At 34.0% G+C, this 11,911-nt stretch overlaps 1 protein-coding gene across 19 annotated transcripts in view; it reads left to right on the forward strand.

Moving 5' to 3' along the window:
* The first annotated feature begins 824 nt into the window (after nt 1-824).
* Nucleotides 825-11,911, forward strand: part of LOC106466348 — an 80,034-nt gene continuing 68,947 nt past the window's right edge. For 10 of the 19 annotated variants that reach the window (XR_002612177.1, XR_002612179.1, XR_002612178.1 and 7 more), the window contains exons 1-2: nt 838-1,038; nt 9,145-9,645. Coding sequence is in view for 12 of the 19 variants with exons in the window: in XM_013926626.2 (XP_013782080.1) it covers nt 9,421-9,645 (225 nt within the window). In the remaining 7 variants the exon portion in view is untranslated. Of the gene's footprint in view, nt 1,039-8,375; nt 9,646-11,911 lie in introns of those variants that run through there. The other 9 variants (XM_022394334.1, XM_022394338.1, XM_013926623.2 and 6 more) reach the window with 9 other exon arrangements.

Here is an 11,911-nt window from a genome sequence, read left to right on the forward strand (position 1 = left end):
TAAATGTTGTGATATAAGTCAAGATCTTTGAAGTTGTTTCCACTTGAAAGAAATAAAACAATACAAGTTAAAGGGATCCTATTTGATTGTCTAAGATTATTAAAGGATGTAATAGTATCGATGCATCATCTCTTAATTGTCATATTTAATGTAGGGCAAGGGGACACAAATATAAATTTTGACAGGGTATAAATTATCTTAAGCTAAGACAGTTTTAATTTTCTAACAAGCATCTTCAGATGTGGGTGGATGCAGAAAATTTATTGGAGCTTAAATGAAAGCTTAATAAATACTTAACTAATCAGGGCTAAATTTGTTTTTAAGTGGATAGAAATAAAGCCCCTTGTTGTCCTTAAATGTTATGTAGGTATTTTATGTTAAATCAACATTCAAATTACTTTATATATATATATATATATATCGATAAAAAGAGGCCTCCCAGTTGTTCAGCGATAAATCTGCAGGCTTATAACGCTAAAAACTAGGTTTCGATACCAGTAGTTGACACAGCACAGATAGCCCATTGTGTAGCTTTGTGCTTTTGAACAAAACCAAAACCAAATAAAAAATAGTAATTCAGAATATAGTATCAACGCAAACTTCTTTAGAAACCGAAATTTCAAGCTCTTAAAATACAATTTCTTGATAGCAAGAGTATGAATAGTATTAATTTAAAAATATATAAATTATTTTTATAAATGTTAATAGTCCGATTATGTCTTTAATATCAATGATATTACTAATTGCGAAAGAAATATAATTAATTTATTAGGTATTTTCAAGTAACCAATTTACTATACGTTAGATGGCGATTTATCATATAACTGTACTTGGGAAAAACCCAATCGAGATGCAGACTGTTGGATTATTTATACTTACGTACGGTTTGTGATAAGCATCGGGGTATACTGTTAAAGAACTTGTATGAGTAATTTTCAATACGATTTGTACAGTTTCATTTGTGTGTCGGTTTTGAGTCGTGTTTGATTAAGGACTGTATATGATATTGGTAACACTAACAGTATAGTATCGTAAATTGTACGCTTTAGTTTAGCATTTTATGTTATTTATTAAGATTGGGCACCAGTAGTAGTACTACTATTAATGTTACTAGATAGTTACTACTTTAAACAGGTTAGTTTAATTTGATAATTATCTAATTTGGTACTGCTGCTTCTACTAGTACATCCAACATGTGGAATTTGAAGGCGACTGCTAGTGCCAGTAGTAGTAGTAGTGAGTCAACAAGTGGTGATTTTGGATAGTCTGGAGAAAGGGATAGTGGTTTCACTCAAGCCCACAACATCCAGTGTTTTAACCATCCAGCCTATTAGTGTTACACTTATGCCAAATTTACCATTACCCACTCATAGTAGTAGTAGTAGTATCAAATTTGATAATTAAAAAAAGTAAAAATTTTAATAAAACCATTATGTTAATTTATTGTTATATTCTTAGTTCTGTAGACTTAGCAATCAAGATAAAAAAACATTTAGGACATACTAATTTTGAAGGTCTAAAAAAGTAAAATTAAGGACAAACACTGTTTGAACTTTGAGTAAGCTAATGTATATATAGCTTTCAAATTTGTTTCATTGCTACAAGTTAATAATAATTTGTACTAATATTGAATATGCTGTTACTAACAGTAATACTACTAGTAGTTCTAGACTGCTTCCATTTTTACACTTAAAATAAAATGGAAGCAATATTTCTGACCCTGAATGTTCTAATAGGAAATACTTGAAATGTACTGAATCATATAGATATTAATATTAATCCCTTGGTTATAAATAGAGATTGAAAAATTAAAAATAAATAAAACACCAGGACTAGACAATGTTTACCTAGAGGTTTTAAACAGGGTCGAATATCAGTTATGCTGGTCTCTGTTTCATTTTTGGTAGATCAACAGAGAAGTGGACAGGTACTTGAGGATTGTAGAGTTGCTAGAATTTTTGTATTTATTATAAGTGGTGATAAATGTTGTCCTAGAAATTATAGTTTTAGTTTTACTTATTAAGGTGATCCTTTATTGCAGGCTCGAGTCTCTATACTGGACTCGGGATGATAGAGCAGCTTGTTAGTCGTAAATGAGTGATTCATGTTTCCAGTACTTATTTAGTCTGGCCTCAAATACTGAGATACTAGGTGCTGATACTATTTCTTTTGTGAGCGAATTCCATGGTTGAATTATTCTGTGTGAAAGAGAGTATTTTCCCACATTCTTGTTTGCTCTCTTAATGTATAGTTTCTTGCTGTAGCTCCATGTATTGTTTTCAGTGATTGCTAGGTCAGGGTTTAGAGTTACCTCTCTGTCATATACTTTAAACTTTGTCTCTATCATTTCTTCTCTTAAATGTCTTGTACGCTAAACTTGACAATTTCAATTTTCTTAACCTATCCTCATAACTTAAGTTACTTAATGATTGTACAAGCTTAGTAGCCCTTCATTGAACATTTTCAAGTGCTTCTGTATCCTTTATTTTTTCAAAGGATTCCAAACTTATTAGCATACTCCAAATTAGGTCTTATAAGTTCTTTGTATAAAAACAGGAAGGGTGGCAGAGAAACCTGTTGGTTGATTGTTGTCTGGGGCACTGGAACACACCACTTTGACCTTGGATTTTTGTACACAGGTGAAACCCCAGGGCCAATCAGCTGGTCCTGTGTGGATAAGGTAAACTGAGTGCTAGTATCTGACATTCTCAACAGGTGTTGTGGACATTGTCTAGTGCTGGTGCTTTGATATAGTGTCTATGAAACCCTGTCAAGGTTACACTGTCCTTGTAGAACTCCATGGTGGGTATTAAATCTTTCCTTTTTTTCAAAAAAATGAAAGCTAAAATAAGATAAAAAAACAACAACAACAATTGGAAAATGACTACCTATGGAAGACTATTCAATGATTTCAATCTCCAAATATACCTTTACCTCACTTTCTAACTCTGCATTCGTTGTCAGAACATTCTCTTGGGCAGATCTTTCCTTTTTTCATTCAGAAGGGATTTAGAGGGGCTTGCTGGCTCTCTTAAGTAGGTTAAGAAGGTTTGGTCTGGGGATATCTTGGTCAAAACATCTTCATAGCAAATTCCTCTTGAAGTTGAAGTCCATCTGGGATATGCTCATTGAGGTTACTTCCCATGCTACTTTGAATTCCTCAAGAGGAGTGATCATTGAGAGAGATTTGCTTAACATCCCCGAGTTGGAGATTCTCATTAGTTTCTCCAGCCAAGGAGTTTTATATGTTTGACAACTCTTCTCCAACCAAATATGGAAAAATGCAGCCATTTTCACATTTGTATGATCACATCCACCTGCCATCATCAAGACAGGTTATGTGAACTGTAAAGTGAGGCCCTATTTTCTTATCCTTGCAGATGTTTCAAATACCAAAGGCTTTGACACACTAAGTCATCTTGTTGTAATGATAAAAACCCCAATAGCTATGAGTGTCAATTGGACCCACATTGCATTAATTGTAGTGGTTCCAACCTCTCCTACTTTTATTCATGCCTTAAGTTGGTGGAAGAGAGAGAGGTACAGTGGATAAGGACCATCAAGAACATTTCTTATCCTGAGACATAGTAATTGTTGTTCCCTCTTCCAACTATTATGGTTGTAGTGCAGACAGATATCTTCATTCCTCCTACTGAGTCTTTCTCTAACCATGTAAAGGGTCTTCTGCTCCCATGGCTACACCAGTTGACAAGTTCATATCTCTCCCAATTTCTGTGCCTATAGCAGAATCTAGTGAATACTCGGGTCTCTCTCTCCATTGGTTCAGAAGTGCAGGACCATCATTCAGTCATGCACTCATTCACTGGAATCACATTCACCTGTCAGTGACCTGCCCCATCAATTCAAGGCAGAATCCATGGAGGTTGTAAGCCTCTTTTTAATAAACAAAAATGATGTGGTTGTAATAGCACCATCCAGTGTCTCTCTCCTTACAGAAGACATTCCTAAAACCTGCCTATGCTATTAGCAGTTTTTCTTGTACATGAAAGACAGGTTGTGTGATGGGCATGTACCCATTATGTTTGTGTTACTCAATACACCACTGGAGGTTATTTGCATCCTTGTCTCAGTTGGTCATACCATCACAGTTTGGTCTCTCTAACTGTCATCAGGAAAGAATTATGATCAAGTGGATCATAATGGTTTTATTGAATAGTTGCTATCTCTCTTCTTCATCATGGGAGACTTTAATGGACACAGTTCAGTCTGTGGTAGTGCTGATATTGATGGGAGGGGTAGAATTCTGTAGAATATATGCTTTTGGATCACAACTTCTCTCTCTCTTCAATACTGGTTCATATACATATTTTATTGCCCTAATAAGTCTTTTTACCACCATAGATCAACCTATTTGTTCCTCTTCCCTACTTCCTTGTTTTTCTTTGAGGATGAATGATGATGCATGGGGCAGTGATAATTTTCCCATCATTCTGAGGGAGGTCAGCCATGCTTGATGCCACCTACCCAGTGTGCCATGATGGAAGCTGGAGCAGGCTGACTGGCTATCTTTCATCACTCTCTTCTAACTAGATCCTGCTGTTGTTAATCTCCCCACTATTAATGATTGTGTGGAGACAGTGACTGATTGTATTGTTCAGGCAGCTGTTTGTCGATCCTCAAAACTTCGACACATTTGCCAATAGGCACAGGAGACTCAGAAATGGGCATAGGATATTTACCTCATTCTTCACAATCACTTGACATTTAACTGACCAATACTAAGTGGGTCAAACGTCAAAAGCAGAAGGAGTCTTGTGTTAAGTTCACTTCAAGTAACTCTTCAACCACCTGTTCCAAGGTAATTTCTGACAACATTGGAAAGGTTAGTGGGAAGTTTATCTTCCATCCTCTTTTGATTTTGCATTCCAATGGTCACGAGGTTGCCGATTTATAGCATATTACCAACACCTTTGGGGGATGCTTTTCTCACCATTCCAGCACTTCCCCTGCTCTCTTGGTCATCAAATTAGGAGCTGAAAGATCACCACCATCTTTTTTGAGCCAATGGTCTCCAATTGACCATTCATGCTTGTGAAACTAAAGATTACTCTTCATTGGTCTGGCAATATATTGGTTGGACTAGAAGATATTCATTATGGGATGCTATGCCAGCTTTATTCTGCCCCTCTTGTTTTTCTTCTGGTTGTTTTAATCATATTTGGCAAGATTTGACAGATACATGGCATAGGACTATTGCCATTCCTTTTTCTGAGCCTAAAAAAAGGATTCCAAGAGTCCTTCCTTCTAACTACAATCCAATTTATTTGACCTATAAGGTTTTGGAGAAGATTTTTAATACTTGTCTTGCTTGACTCCTGGAGTCAAACAACCTCCTCTTGCCCACCCAGTTTGATTGCTGTAGACAGTGCTTTATTGTGAACCATCTGATTTGACTAGAAACACTGACAAGATAAGCCTTCCTCAAGAGGGAGCATATTGTATCAGTCCTTTTGGATCTTGAGAAGGCTTACAACACATAAAGTTTGACATATAGAACCTCCATTCCTGTGGGTTACTTGTCCATTTACCTATTTTTATTTGAAGCTTTAAATGCAGATCATTCCAAGTACATTTGGGTTTAGGCATTGTCCTGATCCCTCACAAAGGAAATTGAAGTATTTCAGGGCTATGTCTTGAGTGTCATGCTTTTCAGTATTAAGATCAATGCTGAACAACCTCCTCCTACAGTTGCAAACAGGCTTCATGTCAATGATTTTCAAATTTCCTGTCAGTTGTTGGCCTTTTTAATTTCCATTAATTTTTAACCTAATTTACAGGCGATGTTCAGTTTTTGATTTGTTTTATTTAGTTGTGTTTTTAACTGTTTTTTTTATTATCAGAATTAGTGCCAGATAACTTCTTCTGTTTGTGTCATTCAACCAACCATCCTAGAACATCATAACTTATCCCATAGTCTCATGAGTTGTACCTTGTCAAAGGCTTTCATAAAATCAAGTTAACTGAATCAACATATCAACCATTGCCTAATACTTGACACCAATGTTTCATCACATGCAATAATTGTAAAGTTGTAGCATAACAGTTAATGGATCCAAATTACTTTTTACTAAATAACTTATTTCTTTTAAAATTTTCAATACCAATGTCGCTTAAAGCACTGGGCAATAAATTTTTTCTATGCTACTAGAAAAAATGCAACTGTTTCTGAGTAATTTGATGATGTTGATTTTAAAAATCATGTTGAAAATTACTGGTCACCTCCAGTTTTCAAGTTATGATGGATTTAATCAAAATATTAATATATTTTATGAAAATGTTTTCTCTAATAACCACATTAAAGAATGTATAATCTGCATACTTTGATAAGTTTCTTCCATGTTCGCAGCAGGAGTGACAGGAATCAGTGGCTTAGTGTTACCATTGTGCAACAGTGCAGCTTTCAGACTAACTTTAGATGAGTCAGTAAAATGTCTCCATTCTTGAGGATAATTGTCGGTATTTAATTCTTCCATTACTGCATCAACATTTGTACAGAAACACAAAGCATCTTGTATGCTGTAGTGAGCAGCAAGACTTTGATGGCGACTTTGATAAATTGAAACTCTTGCTAATAAGTTCCATTGCTGTAAACAAGAGCCAAGAAGTTCTCCATGCTGCTTTGATAGAGACAAGTCATGAATCAGACCATTTAGCACTATCCCAAAACTAATAGTAGTATGAATGGAATTCAGGGTAGCTGAAATCATAATCTGATAGTCCTGGAAATCAGGCTAGTGGATTTTTACACCCCTCTTGAAAGTTAATTAATAAAGTTTACTAATTCATTAAATGGTTTATTCTAGCTGTATTGAGGATGTTGAGGTACTACAGAATGACTCGGATCAGCTGGCAAGTGAGACAAATATTTAACAAATGACCTTAAATCTTTAGAAATTAAAGTTTATGTATAAGTTAAAGTACAAGGTAACTCATGTTGGTTACCATAATTTGGATCATGTGTTTGATATAGATAGGAAAATACAACATGAATGAAGAGAAGGATCTTGTCATAGTGGTGAATAAGTCATTCAAGCCAACTAGTACTACTAGTAGTAATAGTGAAGCTAATAGAATGCTAGGTTCAATTATAGACACTAAAACACATGGTAGTGTGTCGTATGGCCAAAACAACCTGCAGGACACTCTGTGTATTATTAAAAGGAGTGATAGTTTAGCAATTTGCCCATTTCTGTAGCTTAGATTGTGGTAATCCAAACTATCACATATTTTCAGTGGATGTGCCCTACTGGACCCTTACTTCACATACCAAATTTCGAGGCAATCCATTAAGAAATACACGAGATATAAAATCTCCAATTTTGATTGAATTTTTTTATTTTCTTTGCACCGAAAGTATGGAAACTTTATTTTATAGAATGCTAATAGAATGTCCATAACTTTTATGGATTTTTTATTTTTTTTTAATTTGGAACACTAATATTTCTTTACAACCTACCATCAGGTGTCAAATTTGTTCTAAATATAAGCCACATGTGCAAAGTTATTCAACAAAAACTGCTCAAATTTGAATAAAATGTTTGTGCAAGCCTATGCAAAAAGTCACTTGAGCTATCAGCTTGAAATTTTTACTATAGCTTCACCTAAAAGTAAAAGTTGAATGTTTTTAGTTTTTCTCATTCAGATTAAAGGCAGCTAATTTAGTGCAGCAAAGCTATATAGGGAAAGACGTGCAGATACATATTGGTTAGGCCAAGCAAACTAGATTATCAGTTTCTCACTTAAGTTTTCAAAAGAATCATATGGGTGCACTGTTATTATTCATTGCCAACTTATAAACACAAATTTGCTAAATCTTATGAGATTCTCCTATTTAAAGATCGTTTAGTGGCATGTGATATTAGCATAAATAATGATGCTTGATAAGGCTGTACCGAGTGTATGTGGGTGATGACAAGAAACTGTTAATCTAGATTCCCTGGCATTATTATAAAGGAAATTATTAACATTGTTTTAGAGAGGAAAACTACACTATGTATTTTAAAGAATCTGGTTGGTTTTCTAAAGTATAGGTCTGTTCTGAATAATAGGGTTGCGATCCTAAAGCTAATGTTGGCTACTATCAAGTGTCACTTTCTTATTTGCTGTGGTTTGTTGGTGTGTATTGATAAAAAGTTATGATATTTAATCAAAAACACCTTAAGTCTGAAAAAAAGGTGCAGTCAAAAATAGGATGGAGTTTGCAACTTAAAGGAATTAAATCAAAATTGGTAGATGCACTCTAGTATTGATAAGAATTTTACAGCAAATATTCATTCATTAGTTAGCTAGGCTGTGTATTTTGTTTTACTCACCATCATGCCCCAAGTTGAACAAAAAATGTGGTCTGGATAACTAACGAATGAATATTTCCTGTAAAAGTTTTATCAATGCTCTAAGTGTAGTTACCAGTTTAGCTGCTAACTAAGTCACATGCTCAATCTCTTCTTTTGGTCACACCTTTTTTTCACACCCAAGGTGTTCTTGATTAGATATTAATGACAAGTCAAAAGAGGTAATTATTTATGTAAAGTTATTTAGGGATTCACTTGGAATTTTGTATACACTTTATTTCCTTGTCTCACTGAAAAAAGTTCAAAGAAATCCTGTTAGGAAGATTCCCAGGGACAAATGTGTTCACTTACAGCAGTAGGTTAAGATCTCTTGAATTATTTTTTTCTGATTTTTTTGTGATGTATTTTGAAGACAAAAGGACATGTTTCAAATTTGTGAGTGACAAGCTAAGCTCTAGTTACGATAGTTTTGTTTTTCTAACAGGGTAATTGACTTAGGTAATGAGTTGCTATCAATAGTGATGGAGGGTAGCACCATACAAGAGTTTAAGAGGGAGGAGTCTGGTTTCATGAAAAATGAATGGTTGGTTTAATTTTCATTTTGTCAAGGTTTTTTGGTTTTGCAAGGATAGTGTTGAAGGAAAGATAGTCCCTTGTTGTCAGTATGTTATAGCACTACTAATGTTGTAACAGTTAGTATTAGTTGTATGTAGATAGAGAAAACAAAGTATATATTAACTGTTGCAGCAATATTTTCTAAATGTTTCATAAACTTTATCCTACAATATAAGTTATTAATTATTACTATTATATTAATCCTGTTCTTGTTTAGGTCCCTACTGACTGATGTTTCCAGTGTAATTCAAGAAATTGACAGCAAATTACCATGCTGTAAATAAACTTTGAACTTTGTTACTCATAAGACATATTTTTTAAATCTCGTATATATACTTAGTGATTTTCTTCAACTAAGTATGTTATCAAAAATTCATCATTATTTAAAACAGCATTGAAGTTGCAACTTGTATTTTTAGAACAGTAACAAAGATATGTGCTTTCACATCAGACAGGTTAATTTTGTATTTTTACATATATATGGAAAAACAAAATGACTGAACTAATAAACAAAACAGCACCAGCATGTGCCACAAAAAATCTAAAGGAAGAAGGCTATTACAGTCCTGAAAATGGAATATGTTTAGAGACTACGTGTGTCAACCAAAATGGTGAAAAAGAAAATCAATATGAAAACACAGTGGATTTGTTACATCATGCTGCTGAGCAATGTCAGATGGTTGCCAATCGTCTAAAATGGAAAGAATTGCAGAAAAAGGTAGGTTACTTGAGAGTTTTCTATATTTACATGTAGCATTGACAGATTTGATGTTTTGGTAATTTTAGTCAATTAGTTGTATTGAACAAGGACTAATGATTAGCATAATTAAATGTCATCTACATTTATTGGCCTGATTTACAAAATGATCAAATCATTTTGTTAAACAACAGCATCCTCCTTACAGACAACTGCACCCAAAACTTTAAAATCATCAGAAACTCATCCAATTTGTTGACCATTCTCTTATTAATATTGTTTATGTTCATCAAAAAGAGTAAAGGTCCCAGCACAGAGCCTCAAGTTTCCTCACTTGCGTGTTACTCTAATCCAGTTTGACTGAACTCAGTTTTTTACAACCCTTTTTCCTCCTCTCCACTAATCAACTCTTAATCTGTTGAGCTAACTTTTCCCTCACCATAGCCACAGAGATAAGTTTCTCTACTAGTCTTTTAAATGTAAATAAGAAAAATTGAATGCCATGCACTGAGACACTCTATTAGTACCAAGCTTCCAGTTTGATCGCACTCCATCAATAACAATCTTTTGCTTCCTTCAATTCAGTCACCCACAATTCTAGTTAATTAGTCTATCCACAAAACTTACAGATGTGATTTTAGTAGTTAATATTTTGTATGGCACCTTATCAACAGATAAGTAGATGCAGTATGCGTCAAAACAAGAGATTATTACCAAAAATGTAAGAAGTTACTTAATGTTTTATTATAATCATAAATCAAACTTATAAAATATTTTTCCTAAAGTTCATCATCATGACATTGAATTTATGGTTAGAGAGCCACTTCATGAAACCTAGTTCTACATGTAAGGGTAAAAATATAGATGACATTGAGAAAAATTAAACTTGGCCAAAAAATTAAAAATATATATACTTGACTGTCTTCATTTAAATAGTTGTTTCATTTTTACCATGTAATATTAAAAAAATGTATTTATTTTATTCATTCAAAAAAATGTAATTGATGATTCTTTGTTGTATTGTTTTACATCATCTCTTTCACTTTTCCCTGTCCTTACAAAATTCTATCTCTGTGCTTGGAACCTAAGAAGTCCCACTCCTTAAGTTTTGAGTCCAGCATGGCCCCTTTTACTCTTAAAAAGATAATATTAGTTAGGCAAGAATTCCCTTTAGTGAATCCACATAGTCTTTCTTTTCTTCCATCATATGTTTTAATTAAATGATTTTGTAAAGCTTTTTTTTTTATACTCATGAATATTTGCCTTATATAGAAGTAATATTAACTGGCCTATAAATTCCATGGAAAATCTTAACCTCTTTAAAATAGGAGTAACAGTATTGGCCCTCCAATCCCCAGACACCTGCTCATTGTCTATTGACCTACAAAAAATGAGTCAGAGACTTGGATATATGATCTATGGCCTCCATTAAAAACCTGTAGAAAATGTGTTTTGGTTCTGGTGCTTTTTTCATCTTTCGGTCTTTTTGCTTATCACAGAGAGATTAATATCTACATGATTCAGGTCAATATCAGTATTTTACACAGAATTCTGAAGGTCAGGAATACCACTAATATCTTCTCTTATAAAGACAGAATAGAAAATTTAAAAACATGTCTGTTTCATAGCCATCAACAAATATATTGCCAGTCAAAGTAGACTTTTGTTACTAGTGGTGTTCCTTGAGGGTTAGTGCTTTTTCTTATTTATATTTACTGTAATGACATTGATAAGGGCATAATTAGTATACTGTTATGACAGCGAAAGTCATGCGATGCTGAGAGCATGCTCGAAGGATCATGAATTATCGAGGAATCCAGCGAATGTCTGAGTGTTTGCTAGATGCCCTCTTTTTTACTATATAAGCCTGGCGAGAAAAACCAGAAGGGAGATCGAAGAGATAGATTGAAGATATAGATAATTGAGTCAAGCGAACCGTAAGTAAAGTATTGCTGAATTTCCTTGGAAAGAATTTATACCGGAAATTAACAAATAGCAGATACGCAACAAATTTGTGTCAGAAGTGGGATGGAAAAGAAGAAAAGAAAACAAGAAGATGGAAACGAGAAGTGGCAAATGAAACTACAGCTTAGCAGGTTTGATGGCAGCAATACAAGAACAGCAAAATAAACAAAAAGAATGAGAAAATAAACAAGAAGAATGAGAAAATAAACAAGAAGAATGAAAAAAGAAACTAGAGATATTACAGCAGTTGTTGGAGGAAAAAGAAAAGAAACAAGAAGAGAGACAACAGCAGTGGCAAGAAAACCTGCAACAGTGGCAGCTT

Source organism: Limulus polyphemus, unplaced genomic scaffold (genome assembly GCF_000517525.1).
Source record: "Limulus polyphemus unplaced genomic scaffold, Limulus_polyphemus-2.1.2 Scaffold2232, whole genome shotgun sequence".
NCBI classification, from domain to species: Eukaryota; Metazoa; Arthropoda; class Merostomata; order Xiphosura; family Limulidae; genus Limulus; species Limulus polyphemus.